The 13,781-nt window shown below is 38.3% G+C and overlaps 4 protein-coding genes across 10 annotated transcripts; 1 reads left to right on the top strand and 3 right to left on the bottom strand.

The window, feature by feature from the left end:
- Nucleotides 1-1,148: 1,148 nt before the first annotated feature.
- Nucleotides 1,149-2,522, bottom strand: LOC117126823. Its single transcript, XM_033275948.1, has one exon. It carries the CDS (start codon nt 2,520-2,522, stop codon nt 1,149-1,151), a length of 1,374 nt encoding a protein of 457 aa, XP_033131839.1.
- Nucleotides 2,523-5,850: 3,328 nt separating this feature from the next.
- LOC103828696 (probable magnesium transporter NIPA1) lies at nt 5,851-8,545 on the top strand. 6 transcript variants are annotated; one of them, XM_009104319.3, is made up of 9 exons: nt 5,851-6,072; nt 6,720-6,906; nt 6,976-7,032; nt 7,123-7,213; nt 7,308-7,468; nt 7,550-7,677; nt 7,753-7,890; nt 7,964-8,056; nt 8,142-8,545. In XM_009104319.3, exons 2-9 carry the CDS (start codon nt 6,777-6,779, stop codon nt 8,346-8,348), a joined length of 1,005 nt encoding a protein of 334 aa, XP_009102567.1. In that variant the 5' UTR covers nt 5,851-6,072; nt 6,720-6,776; the 3' UTR covers nt 8,349-8,545. The 6 variants fall into 6 exon arrangements, with proteins under 6 accessions (XP_009102567.1, XP_033130387.1, XP_009102568.1 ...); XM_033274496.1 differs by lacking the exon at nt 5,851-6,072 and adding an exon at nt 6,112-6,269; XM_009104320.3 differs by lacking the exon at nt 5,851-6,072 and adding an exon at nt 6,144-6,374.
- Nucleotides 8,520-10,001, bottom strand: LOC103828697 (F-box/kelch-repeat protein At3g23880). The gene has a single exon (XM_009104322.3). The coding sequence runs from the start codon at nt 9,741-9,743 to the stop codon at nt 8,631-8,633; it is 1,113 nt and encodes a 370-aa protein (XP_009102570.1). The 5' UTR covers nt 9,744-10,001; the 3' UTR covers nt 8,520-8,630.
- Nucleotides 10,002-10,018: 17 nt separating this feature from the next.
- On the bottom strand, nt 10,019-13,380 carry LOC103828695. Of its 2 annotated transcripts, none has more exons than XM_009104316.3 (12): nt 13,117-13,343; nt 12,937-13,045; nt 12,816-12,864; nt 12,642-12,743; nt 12,516-12,580; nt 12,323-12,403; nt 11,946-12,025; nt 11,656-11,872; nt 11,470-11,525; nt 10,790-10,918; nt 10,504-10,687; nt 10,019-10,366 (listed from the first exon to the last, which is right to left on the bottom strand). In XM_009104316.3, exons 1-12 carry the CDS (start codon nt 13,164-13,166, stop codon nt 10,241-10,243), a joined length of 1,248 nt encoding a protein of 415 aa, XP_009102564.1. In that variant the 5' UTR covers nt 13,167-13,343; the 3' UTR covers nt 10,019-10,240. The 2 variants fall into 2 exon arrangements, with proteins under 2 accessions (XP_009102564.1, XP_033130383.1); XM_033274492.1 differs by having other exon boundaries at nt 10,088-10,366; nt 10,510-10,687; nt 13,117-13,380.
- Nucleotides 13,381-13,781: the final 401 nt, after the last annotated feature.

Genomic DNA, 13,781 nt, shown 5'->3' with positions numbered 1-13,781 from the left:
TTAAATAAACTACCTTTCCAAGAGCCACCGCTTCCACATCTATCATTCTGTTACTGGAATATAAAATCTTAACCTGATACTCATTGTTATAAAATAGAGCTAATCCACCACTTCTCCCAACTGGATCCACTGTAACCAGATTATCGAATCCAATATGTGCTTGAAAGTTTTGAACAAACTCCGAAGCTTGCTTTGTTTCTGATAAAAATAAAAAATCTGGTTTATGTTTATACCAAATTTCCCTTAAATAACTGATGGTCCAATTGCTTCCCATGCCTCTACAATTCCAACTAAGTACTCTCATTAAAAAATATTTGAAAAAGCCTTTCCAGGCTAGATAAGCAGATGTGAAGAAACCTTACTTGATGAGCTAATATATACAATCCTGTTAACAAAGATATCATAAGATGACCATATTGCAAACCCAATAATTTTAATAAGCGAATTATCATTGCCATTATAAACCAAAAACCCATCCAAATGTGAGCTCCTTTCAATAAACGTCTTATTTGACAAGCTCCATAAAATTCATATATATTCTTGTTTGAAAACAGTCCCAATCGAGCTTGCCCACAAACCTTTACAGTTACTTGACGTGCCGTACAAGTCATCAAGAAATCCACACCAACATCCATGCTCCAAAGACAAACCTGCCCTAAAAGAGACGTGGAAGAGACCAATTCCCTTCCTTCTCCGCTCTCGATCCTCACCACAGTACAAAATACATACCACATGTCATGACATAATGAGGTCAAACTGCAAGAGATGTCATCCCGTGCTAACCATAGAAACGAACAGTTTCGAGTCAAGCCCTCTGCGACACCTAATTTAAATTCAAACACCAATAAATCTGTATCTTTCCATTGCTCTTGTACACAGCCAGAGGACACATCAACATGATTCTCCTTAACTTTGCACAACCAAAACCATCGTTGACCATAGATCCATGAACCAAAAACACCAATTTTATTCCTTAAAAAAAAACTTGACCAGAACACTAGACCAGAAAAAAGAACTCAAACGACTACTTAACCATAAACACCAGATATTGCTCAGTGAGCTTACTTGAAAAACAGAATTAAAAAAACACAAACTGAAAACCATCACACAAACCCGCGCTTCTTCATCTTCGTAATCCATATAAATCTTCAATTCTTGTTAATGGGAGGCTTGGGGTTTGAAGTACCCTGCTCCGCTCCATTCTTCATGTCATCGCCTTGCTTCATGCCATCACCTTGCTTCGTGCCATCACCTTGCTTCGTGCCCTCACCTTGCTTGGGGTTGGACTTGCTCGCAAGACGTTTGCGCGGTGAAATTAATGAATGCACCATTCTCATCTTAGAAGTTCCCACTACAAGTGGCCCTCCTCTGAAGAGCTTCTTTTTAACTCCCTTGTTCTTTTCTCCCCCGCCCACATTCTCAGCCTTTTCCAACTCTCCCTCTTCACTCATCTTAATGTTATCGCCAATATCACCTTGTGTAACAGCCTGATTCCCAACAATCTCCTCATCCGTAACATCCTGGAACTCATCCTCTCCACCATTAGTTACCTTTCCCTCTTTCAGTGAAGAATTATTCTCGTCAGTATCCATGTTGTCTGCTTTCACCAAGTTCTCCTGTTCCAGCATGCCCTCGTTGACTACATCAAGTCCATTTTCTACCTCCTCATTCCCCATACGTACCTGAACAGACCCTAGCCCGTTGACAGGTGCCAATATCACGTCACCGTCCCTCTGCGAATGCACTTCCTGTTGTGTTTCACCCGCCCCTGACAATTGAGTAGACCTCATGGTACCTTCATATGTGCGCCCCTTACTCCTCTCCTGTTCTGGAAAGTGATCTCTGGGACTACGTTCTCTTCGCATACCTCGATACCCTTGAGACTGGTAACGCCCCTCCTGAAAGGAATTCCTTGTAGGCTCATGTCTGGGGCGACGATGGCGTGAATCTAGCTCCTCTCTCCTGAAACGACTTCTATCTGCACTCATTTTCTTATCCTCTCTTCCTGACACACGGACCCATTTTGCCTCATCTTCCTCATACATTTTCCCCTTGCCCTTTCCTTGATGATCCCTATCCTCCTTGTTTTGTTCCTGGAGACCATCATGACCGTTGATGACTACCCCCTTGTAACTTGCAGCTCGCTCTCCTCCCCGTTCAGCTCTTGCCTCCCGCACCTCCATCTTCTCCTGCGGACTTTCCTTGTTCAGTGAACACCTCTTCACGTCATGACAGAGGCTGAAGCACTTAGAGCAATAGCCAAAGAGCTTCTCGTATCTCAAAGCGATCAGCTCTTCCCCTCCTCCATAGAATTCTCCACCGCGAAAATCAACTGATGTCTCAAAACAGAGACATTTTGTTCCATCGACGACCACTTTAACTCTCCCGTAGTCAAGGTCCACTTCGACAACATTGCCTATAGCTCCTCCAATACTCTCAAAGGTCGGCTCTGCCCAATATTGGAGCGGCACTCCCAAGACACGAATCCAAAACGTAATCTCCGTTGGGTAACTCTTTTCCATCACCGGCTTCACCTCACAAGAGAGATCATCCAATAATCAAAGTGGTACGGCTGCATCTTCAGGACCTCCTCGATATCTTCTTCATTGTGGAAATCGAACTGAAACCTTCCAAGACCAAGATCAGCACCAGCAACTTTATCTTCCACCTTCCAGATTTTTGGCAACATAATGAGCAAAGCCGTAACGTCTTGCTCCTCTGGGTTGAAGCACTTGCCGATCAGAGTTTTGTCATAGTTCTGGATGAGCGCGGAGTTATCAAAGTGAGGCACCGTGATTCTCAATGGCTTGCGAGCTGCTTCACCACCATTTTTGTTCCCAACCGTAGCAAGAAGCTGTCCTTGAGTCATATTAATGAAAATCGCACCGAACTCCACCAACTGGAAAATAGGAAATAAGGAATTGTTTTTTTGAAATGTGATGATGTGAAACGTTGCCTCTCTTCCCCTTTTATAGATCTTCCCCTCTTCTTGAAATCTGAAGTAAACACATTGATTACCAAATATTGTACCACCAATCATATTTTGCTGAAAATAATCTAAAAATCTCAAAGTGATACACCAAATCAGACCAAAGAAACCTGACAGTACATGATTTCGGTATAATTGAATCAGAGATCTGATCCTTGAAACGCACCAATCCGCCCCCTTTGACCCAATTCTCTGAAGAATCAAAAAGATCATACCTTGATAACTCCGAATCTTGACAAAGTTAGTTTGGGCAAGTCTGAACAATCGTAATCGAGCAGCCCACATCTTTATTTCCATAATCTCCAAAATCCAACCAGATCCCTTAAAACTCTTCTTCGAGATCGACTCCCATTGACACCACCTTACAATATCCATATTTCCTTCCCGTAATCTTCCAGATCCATCCACCCTAAGAGTATCTCCATCATTATACCCCGATTCTAACCGTGAAATCCCAAAAACTGCAAAGAAATCTATCATCAAACCCTAGATCTCCTTTGTCGTCGCCATCGCCCACTATAATCTTTTTATAACATTGTATTGGATTTGATAGTGGAATTAGGAGAATAAGAATATAGATCAATAATGTATACTAAGATAATTGGATTACTAGTGGACTTGTAGTTTTCAAACAGAATATGCATCGATGATGTTTTTTTTATAAATATACAACTTTTTTCAACCATGTAATGTCCTATTTTCGCATACCAAAAACGATAAAGAAAAAACTGAAAACATACCAAAAACGGTAAAGAAAAAAGTAATGAGTGCAGTGGCATAATTTTAGTGAAGTCTAATGGGCCATATTAGAGGTATGCACTCGAAATCATGGGATAAACTATTTAATCCTAAGGACGAAAGAAGCTTAGCGTTTAAAGACCTCACATATTTTAATACATCTTGGGAAACAATTTTGGAGATTGATAGAGAAACTGAACACATTATTCTCTCATGTGTTCAAATGACAGTATTTCAGAAATACATCACCCCTCGAACCAATTAGATCGTACTTGTCGTCCTACAGTTGACGCTGATACCATGTAGAGTTGTAAAGAGTATATATCCCTTATGAAGAGAGTACATTGGAGCCTTATATACACGGCCATTAGATAGGGCATTACAAACAGAGTTAATGCTAATATATTTTGTATCCTTATTTACAAAGATTCCTAAATCAATGATTGATATGATGATTCCTTAATAAGTATTATCGATAGAGAGAGAGAGAGAGATCGATGGAGATTCAGATAGAGATCGAAAACTTAGCTTAGGTTGAGCTGATTGGGATCGTTGGTACGCGAGCTGGTACTTGTAGTCAAAGAACTCGTAGATTGGGACAGTTTGATCACAGACTGGAACAACCTGATCGTACAATCTGGAATAGTTGAGGCGTACTGAAACTTGCAGAGATCAGTCCACAGATCGATCTTGTTGAGATCAGTGGTCGAATACAGATCAGGGTCATGATCAAAGAGAGGTGATCGATAGAGATTAGGGTTTTAGCAATGGAGAGAGATTTAGGGTTTATGGTCGATATTTTAGCTTAGGGTTTTAGAGATCAATCGTACTGATAATGTGTTGTGAAAGTAATAGAAAAGTCTACCTTTATTCATAACATAGAGGTTCCTTATATATGAGATTACACCGTCATAGATAAATGAAAAGAGTACAAATCATAATCCAACTAGGAAAAAAGAAAAGGAAAAGCTGGCCGACTCTCTCTTTCTTGGGCCGCTGATGGTATAATCTCTTGGTTATGAGCCATCCACATTCTGGTTCATAACAATAACTTATTTTTCATGGAATTGCATTTGCACCAAAATAAAGGCTTATTTCTTATGGAAACAATGTGGTACGGTTAAAGATTGTGAAACTCCATAAAATCATCAAAGCCAGGATAGGAAGAAGAAGACAAAGAGTTCCTCGTATGGCGAGAAGGACTTTCTGTTTATCTCTGTCGCCGTCGCCGCATACATGGACTGAGGTAATGGTGGCAAAGGGACATCGACTATTCTCCCACGTTTTCATCAGTTGATCACTTTGGTAATTGTGGCGCTGCGGCCTGAATCTTCCTCGAAATGGGACATTCCTGTGAGTTTATGAACAAGAGCCATGCAATCTTTAGGATTAGTGTGTATAGTTTTTGGGGTGTTTGTGTAGATGATCACCAGCTGGCGATGCTTAGCTGCTGTGGAGGAGGAAATGGATGGAGAAGGAAATAGATGGAGAAGGTGTTTTTTTTGTTATGATGTGAGAGTCTATGTTGTATAAAATAAATGCTTGGATCTGAAGTATATGGACATCTGAAATTATAAATGTTTCATAGAAATTAAGTTAAGAAGAAAATGAAGTATTTTATCCTTAAAGACTATGCTTTTGTATAAAATAAATGGTGTCATGACGCATGTTTTAGGTAGGTTATAAAAAAAGTCAACAATAGACTATAACCAGTGAAGTGAATAGTCATTGATTTTAATGTTATTATAAACGATCTTGATCTCTCTTTACATACGACATGAGATGGAATAAAGTAAAATCTATAATATAATAAGGCAGTTGTCTTATTCCTGTGCCGCCACGTCAGCAGTTTGTGGGACATTTTTCATTAATTAAAGGTTTTTAAACATTAAGTTTAGGTTTACTATTAGTTGACTTCGTCTATAATATTTTTGAAACTGATTTTATTTAGGTTAGAAAATTAACAAAATAAAAAAAGTTAATATAAATAAAAGTGTATTTTGTAAAAGGAAAAAATAAAATAAAAGTAAGAATGAAGAAACTTTGGCATAAGTAAAAAAATGGAAAAGAAAAGAAAAAAAGGAAATAAAAGAAGGTGGAGAGCATGAAAGTATAAAAATTGGAAACAAATAAATGTGGAGTAGCAAAATATCTGAGCTGTTGCGTTACCAATATCCGCTGGATTCTTAATGCTCCCTCTGAAGCTTTAGTTAAATCAAAACCCTAGTTTTCTTTTATAGAAATTTGTTAGAAAATCAGTTGTCTCCTTTCCCCCCCATGGCCTCTTAGACTCTCACATTCTTCTTTTTTGGTTTGGGGAAGAGAAGGTGGCAAAGCAGATAAAGGTACCTTTCAAATTCGAATATTCTAATAGAGGACACGTTCTTGCTCGCGATATTATTCTCCCTCACCACCTTTTAACTCAATCGTTTGTTTCTTTTCGCCGTAATCGTTTTCTTTGATTGCAATCGCGATTTTAATCTAATATAGCGTCTGAGTTCCGTGTTTGATGATAAGTGAAGCGATTGGATATAAGTGTTTGGCATGTTCTTCACTTGCTTCTTGTCTCTCCTTCCATTTATATATATATTTTTTTATATTAAAAAATTGATTGGAGAGAATTAATAGTTAAATGGGAATTTAAAAGGTAACGTATATCAGAGGGTTTTGAGTTCTCTCTTACGTTTTTTTTTTGTTTTCTGTTCATAATTCAGGGGAACAAGTCCATCAATGTTTTCTCTAAAGCATCGATTTTGATTTTATTCTTGGAGTAAAATTTTTGTTTCTTCATTTTTTTCTGGGTATAAAGATTTGTCCTTTTTTGGTTGATGAGCTCATCATTAAAGTAATCAGTCATCATTTGCATTTTGTAGGAGCTCTTTATATTTCTACAATCTATCAAAAATAAAAATTAAAAAAAATCGAATTTTTAGTTGTAGTAAGAAATCTCATTTGATCTTGTTCATAACCTGTTTTCTTTTTAAATCTGCAGGTGGAAATTTTTTATATCTTAGGCTGATTCATCTTTGTTATATAAAAACAAGACAAGATGGATCAGATGTCATCTGATAACATAAATGGACTCATATTAGCAGTCTCCTCAAGTATCTTCATCGGCTCTAGCTTCATCATCAAGAAAAAAGGTCTCAAGAAGGCTGGTGCATCCGGAGTCCGCGCAGGTCTGTTCTTGAATTCAGACTTCAGTTTTTGCAATATTGGTTGTTAATGTTTTTCTTGTTGATTATCAGGTGAAGGAGGGCATGGATACTTGTATGAACCATGGTGGTGGGCTGGAATGATTACAAGTGAGTCTTATCAGTAATGTTCTTAAAATCTCTCTTTGAATTGTGCTGAGAGAGATTTAACCGAGTGTGTTTTGGTTATCTTTATTTTAGTGATTGTTGGGGAAGTAGCCAATTTTGCAGCATATGCATTTGCACCTGCTATTCTAGTCACACCTTTGGGAGCTCTTAGTATTATATTCAGGTATCCTTTAATAACTACATTAGTATCATCATCATACTTAGATTATATAAACTATAGGTTATCTTGAAAACGAAAAAGCACATGTTTTATGCAGTGCAGTGCTAGCTCATTTCATTTTGCAAGAGAAACTTCACATATTCGGAGTGCTTGGTTGCGTTCTCTGTGTTGTTGGGTCTACAACGATCGTCTTACACGCCCCTCACGAGCAGGAAATAAAATCTGTCAAGCAAGTTTGGAAGCTTGCTATTGAACCAGGTATGATCACTAACACAAGCTTCGATGTGCAAGTAGATTCTTCTTGTAAAGATTGATATTGAAATTTTGCTGTTGGATCAGGCTTTCTAGTCTACTCTGCTGTGATCTTGATTGTGGTGCTTGTACTCATCTTCTACTATGAACCTCGCTATGGGAAGACTCATTTGATAGTTTATGTTGGAATCTGCTCTTTAATGGGTTCTCTCACTGTAAGCTCCTTCATCTCTCTCTCTCTCTCTCTCTATTAAGTATATTTCCTCAAGCTTTGTCTCTTGTGTTGTTAGGTTATGAGTGTGAAAGCTGTGGCCATCGCCATAAAGCTGACGTTTTCAGAGATGAATCAGTTCAAATACTTCCAAACTTGGATTTTTATTATAGTAGTCACGGTTTGTTGCATCTTGCAAATCAATTACTTGAACAAGGTAAACAAAAAGCCTTCTAACTTTCACTGATTATCTGTTTCTGAGCTTCTTCTCTGTTGTATTTTGCAAAAAGGCATTGGATACGTTCAACACAGCGGTTATTTCTCCGGTTTACTACGTTATGTTCACAACTTTCACCATTATAGCTAGTATGATCATGTTCAAGGTCAAATCCTTTTCTTCCCTCCCAAGTTAAACTCCATCTAACATGACAAAACATGTTCTTAACCTCTCCTCTATGTGATTTATAGGACTGGGCTTCGCAGAGCGGGTTAAAGATCGCTACACAACTGTGCGGTTTTGTGACTATTTTGTCAGGAACGTTTCTGCTTCATAAGACTAAAGATATGGGAAACAGTGCAAGTGGTCGTGGAGCTTCCTCTACGCCTAGAGACAATCCTGTCTTCACCAGTCCAGGATCTGGTCGGAGCTCCACCTCGGATAAAATAGCCTCCTGAGAATTTTTTTTTATCATCCAACTGTTTGATCTAACGGTCAAGATTCTTCCATGTACGTAGACACAGAGCAAAAGGATGTGTGTGTTGGTATGGTGATGATTTTGTTAGGGAATATTTGACTGATTGCTTTTTTTATGTATTGTTTCCCACATGAAAAATGTAACTTTACGATTAAAGAAAGAACAAAAAATACTTTTAAGTAGACGTATAACAATGGTGCGCAGATAAACTGAACCAAATCCAAAGTGAAAACAATGTGTATAGATCTGGTTGGAGCCAATCTTAAAGGTCCCTTGGAGAAACCAATGTCTTGACATAGACTTTAGCGTCCCGACAACCGCTCAAGCTGTCTTGAACTGGGTACTGGAACTTCCCATTGGCACAGTTGTATAGAGCTAAACCGGATCTAAATTCCAACAAAACCACCAAACCTCTTGAGATCCAAAGCGGTCTAACAAACTCAGTCAAACCGGGAATGCTCAATAGTTTAGACCAAGAATCTCTTTCTCCAAACTCCTTCATCACCCAAACATCTGCTTTTGCTCCTTTGCAATAACACACCATCGAAAGACATCCTCTCAAATCTCCAAGTGTCATTGTAAAACATCCTCTCTTGCAAGAACCTGGTCCATGAAGCTCCTTGAACGCATCTCGTGACATATCGTATGATATGATGGTAGAAACTGATGATGAGGAGTGAGTGGCTGCCCAGTTTAGTGTTCCATTGATGTAGATGCCGGATCTTGATTTGTTAGCAAGAACAACTCCAGATGGAAAACAAGTGTTGCTGCTGCTTCTTCTTCTCCATAGCTTCTGCCTCGTTGAGTAGATCATTGCCTCTGTCTTCAGTTGTTGTCTTTGCTGCAACAATGCAACTATCTTATAGTCATCTTCAGATTCATCATAACCAAATCCATAGTTTACAACAACCTCATCTCCCGTTTCAAGATCCGAACCACGCAATCTTTGTTGAAGCTTGATGGTGGGGTTCCACAAGTAGAAGCTTTTGTTGTAATCTACATGGAAACAGACCAACCCATTGCAGGTCCCCACGACTTGGTAGTAATCTCTGCCTAAAAGCTCACCATCATGCTCAAAGACGTTGGCCATTGGCTCATTATACAGAGAGTGGACGCAGCAAGATTTGAGATGGTACCGAGACGTTGTGATGACTCCGTATGGACTCTTCTTGTACGTGGTTGCCTTGGACGCGTCCAACATCAAAGCGTGTTTCAGAGTAAACAGAGTCTCTGAGATCAACGACCTCCATGAGGTGCAAACGCATTTGAATCGCTTCAGTGACTTCACGGGTAGTCTTAAGAGAATCTCTTCCATCATTTCAGGAGGAAGGTTAGTTGGAGAGAAGAAGAAGCTCTCTATGATGGGTTCCTCCATGAGTGTGAGCAGAGGAACCTCTGAGCTTCTTGGCTTTCAAGCAGTAGTCTTGCAGCAGTTAAATATATAGGAAAAAGAAAGTGGAGATTGTTTCTTTCTTTAGTTATATGCACAAGTGGGTGTGGGAACAGCGGAGATGCGTGTATGAAGATAATGTAAAATATGAATTATAATGGTACATATACATACATTATGACATAAGTATAGTGGGTAAAGATGTTGACATTTGAAGGCAACTTGAGGATAATAAGGCTAATGGGTAGGACCAGAAGAAGTTATAGGACAATAAAAGTTTGGCTCTTTCATGTCAAATCTGTTAATCACATTTGCTCTTTTCATAAGCATAAAGCAAAACAAAGCTTCATCATTAGATATGATTTGACCCGGGGCAGAAGTTATGTCAAAAGTATTACAACAAAAGGGTTGCAGATAGCAAACACGCAACAAACTTCTCAAAACATGTTAGGTTATGGAGGTAAGGACGTTTTCTTGGTAACTCACTTTTGGGAAGGTTCACTGGAATTGAGTTCCTCACGACTTTGCTGCATAAGTATCTTCTCAATAGCATCCATGAAGCTTGATAAGTTTTGCCGGGTCTGTAAATCCAGTGAATTCGCTAGTTCCTGACATATATTAGATTAAGTGATAAAATCGTTAAGCTGATTAAAACCAGAAACTAACATCCAATCATTATTTTTTAGCAAACAGAGATTTTCTTATGGTGAAATTGTTAAAATCGAGAAGTATTGAAGGGTCTTACTTCTACTTTGCAGATTAGGCTCAGCGAGATTCCATTTGAATGATTCTCAGAGTTCTTGAGAGATGCGAGCTTTAGTGGAGAATTCAGCAGCGGCCAACCATCAGAGACTTTTAAAAATGCATCGATACCTCCGGCTATATGAGCCACAATTGTTTCATCTTTGTCGTAGTATTCGAACGTGTGCCTGTCATAAGATTATGCAGTGAATTGGCTTGCTTAAAAAAATGAGTTTACTATCGGAAAAAAAAATCATCTAGTCCCAAGCTACTGGAAAGGAAAGACTCACCTGATTGTTTTCGAACTTTTCGCCATACATTTTCTTAAAGTGGCCGAAATAATTCTTTCTGTCACCTTGGCGACAAGCCACTGGAGTGAAGATCTTGTGTCTAGCAATGCAGAGTGTAATCTTATCTGCCTGCAGTTTTAAGATATTTTATGGTACACAAGTGTAATCTTATCTGTCTAGCAATGCAGAGTGTAATCTTATCTGCCTGCACTTTTAAAGGATACCCTTTTTTGTTTATACATTAATTCAACTTACTGAAGCTATGTTACCAGAAGAAAGTTAGTATTAACTGAAATTTAGAAAACTGCAGATCCGGCAAAAGGGCTAGAAAGCCATAACGTATATACTGAAACACTGTTGTCCCAAAAAAAAAATATCTATACTGAAACACAAGACCTAGATGATAGAGAACAGTCATCCCAGGGTTTTCTTGCCATGTAATTACATGAACTAGTTTAGCTCAAAAGGTTCATACAATTGGAAACACTCAAACCAGAGTCTGAGTAACCTTTTGAAAACCAACAAATTTATCAAGTGCAAGGTTTTGATAGCAAGAATAGATAGAAAAATATCATCTTGTCTATGATTCCTTATTAATCTAATAACTTAAGTAGCAGTAAAATTCAAGATTGATAAGCAAACCAAATTTCAGGACAACACAAAGAAGCCAGAGCACAAACCTGAGAGAATCAGCAGCGTCAATGATGTCTCCTATGTATACATCATTTGGAAGCATCTGAGGGAGAAAAACAGATTTTAGTATTATTCACGAAAGGGAATAGGAAGTAACAAAACTGTTCATTTATATTCATGCAAAACTCAAACAAAAACACGTCGGTGGTAAAAACTCGGAGGCGTGTTCTTACCTCAACTTTTGTTATCTCTGTAGTTTTATCCTTGAGATGAATTAGCAATTCATGGATCAATTCAGATGGTTCAGTAGTGTGCACAAGGTCGTGCTGTCCAAGCAAGCCATCTAGTTTTGGAATACATGTTCGCAGTTGGAGCGTAATGAAGTTTTCATCAAACTTGAGAACCCTCAAGCCTGTGAATGCGTCCTCAACCTGTTCTGTAGCATCAAGCCTGAAGGTAGAAAAGGTGAAGAACCCAAATAAAGTCATTGTAAGGACGTAAATCTGAAAGCACAGTGCATTACCTTTCACGTACAGAATCCAGATCTTCTAATGACTTGAGAATCACCTTTTTCTCCTCAATCTGATTCTCAAGTTCAAACATCTGAAAAACATGTGAAAAAGGGTGTATAGAAACTATGCAGAGAAGTGGTAGAGGTCTAATCTAAAAACAAATATGAATTCATCTCTGCACAACATAAAAGAACATGAAGACAAGCAGGGATGACATTTTGATGCTAACCCTTAACCACTAGGAAGTTATTCAAGGAAGGGGAAACTAGAACTGTAAGGACAGTACGTACTTTCTGCCACATCAATCAGAGTACGCAATAGTTGGAAAAAGTGGAAGATCATATCTCAGAAAGATGAAACTTTGTTGCGATTGTTCACAGACACGCACCTTAAATTTCTCGTCATAATCCACATCACATACTTCCATTGAGCTGCTGGACGGCAGGTTCTCTTTTGACTTGTCCACATCCTAAATGAAAACCACAGAACCCTCAAACTTGGGACTTTACAAGGAAAGTTCATGTATTCAACTCAGTAAATAAGTTACAATGCAAAGGGGAAAGTAAAGTAAAGTAAGTAACCTGAGATGAGAGAAAATCAAGTGAGAATAGAAGACCTTCAAGATCCGATTCCAGCCTAGTAGAGTCTAACAAAAACTCATATTATAAAGAAAGATAACAACAGGACTTGGAGATGTAATAACAAACCTTCCGCATGAGCTTTGGAAAGACGCTCAATTTCTTGAGAAACCTTGGCAGTTTCAGCCTCAGCGGAATGAAGCTCCTTTCGTAAATACTCCAAGTAAGCCTCTGTAAGATTCATCTTTATAAAATCATATTCATCTACTACTCATTAAACAACAAGAAAAAAAGAAGGCATACCTGACTCTTCAACATGGCAATAATCTTCAACAATCTCTTTCACCTTTGTCTATGCAAAATTCCCATAACACAAATTAGCATTATTCTACAGTGAAGAGTTCTCACACAAATTAGCAATTACCTCAAGCTGAAGAGCATAATCTTGTGCCAAAGCCTCGAAACCGCAAGGAATCGATTCTCCAGATTCGTCTATGCAATTACGGTGACGGTGCTCGAGCTCTTTTACGCGGCTGAGAATGGCGGACAAATAAATCAAGGAATCAACAACAAGAGAGAAAGAGAGAGAGAGAGAGATAGAAACCTGTGAATCTCTTGAAGATGGAAGGATTCGTCATGGGGATGATCTTCCATGGCAATAAGTTTTCTATCTGCTGCTAGTGAGGAAGTGAAGTTGAAACTTGAGAGAAGAAAGACGATTGCGACTTTCAACTTTCAATTTTCAATTTTCAATTTTCAAATGGGAAAGGGGATAGACAGAAACAAAACCTTTTAAAATTCGGTGCTAGGTTATACCTCCTTTTAACATAAAACCCCGAAACTATTTTTTGTGTCAATCAGACCCAGAGAATTCGATTTATAGCGAGCGATACTGGTTCAATTTATTGCCAATTGCAATTCCCGTTCAGTTCACTCATGTCTAAAAACGTCAAATTTTGTACATCCCTTGTATATTAATTGAGGAACATTTGAAAAGATGTAACCTCAATTTTATATTAATTAAAAGAGGCCCCAATGCATAGGTGGCACTCAATTAGGTAGTCAATTACATTCAATTGAAAAATAAGTAGGTCCACATTCGATTTTTATATGTTGTTAGATACATAAGTTGGTCAAACTATATGATATAATGATATGATATGATATTTTCTTTCCTTAAATAAAACCTACGAAATTACCATAAATGACTAATATATATATGACAATTAATGATTTTAATAATAAAGATTTGATAACAATGTATATCTC

Source organism: Brassica rapa, chromosome A07, assembly GCF_000309985.2.
Source record: "Brassica rapa cultivar Chiifu-401-42 chromosome A07, CAAS_Brap_v3.01, whole genome shotgun sequence".
NCBI classification, from domain to species: Eukaryota; Viridiplantae; Streptophyta; class Magnoliopsida; order Brassicales; family Brassicaceae; genus Brassica; species Brassica rapa.
This window is presented reverse-complemented; position numbering and strand designations above follow the sequence as displayed.

Excerpts from the sequence above, each read along its gene's own strand:
- LOC117126823 (XM_033275948.1), bottom strand. The coding sequence starts at position 2,522 with ATGGAAAAGAGTTACCCAACGGAGATTACGTTTTGGATTCGTGTCTTG.
- LOC103828696 (XM_009104319.3), top strand. The coding sequence starts at position 6,777 with ATGGATCAGATGTCATCTGATAACATAAATGGACTCATATTAGCAGTC. Across the intron at positions 7,469-7,549 it reads GAAGCTTGCTATTGAACCAG|GCTTTCTAGTCTACTCTGCT; the intron begins GTATGATCACTA and ends CTGTTGGATCAG. Across the intron at positions 8,057-8,141 it reads CTAGTATGATCATGTTCAAG|GACTGGGCTTCGCAGAGCGG; the intron begins GTCAAATCCTTT and ends TGTGATTTATAG.
- LOC103828697 (XM_009104322.3), bottom strand. The coding sequence starts at position 9,743 with ATGGAGGAACCCATCATAGAGAGCTTCTTCTTCTCTCCAACTAACCTT.
- LOC103828695 (XM_009104316.3), bottom strand. The coding sequence starts at position 13,166 with ATGGAAGATCATCCCCATGACGAATCCTTCCATCTTCAAGAGATTCAC. Across the intron at positions 12,581-12,641 it reads TTCCAAAGCTCATGCGGAAG|ACTCTACTAGGCTGGAATCG; the intron begins GTTTGTTATTAC and ends AGTTTTTGTTAG. Across the intron at positions 10,919-11,469 it reads GACGCTGCTGATTCTCTCAG|GCAGATAAGATTACACTCTG; the intron begins GTTTGTGCTCTG and ends TTAAAACTGCAG.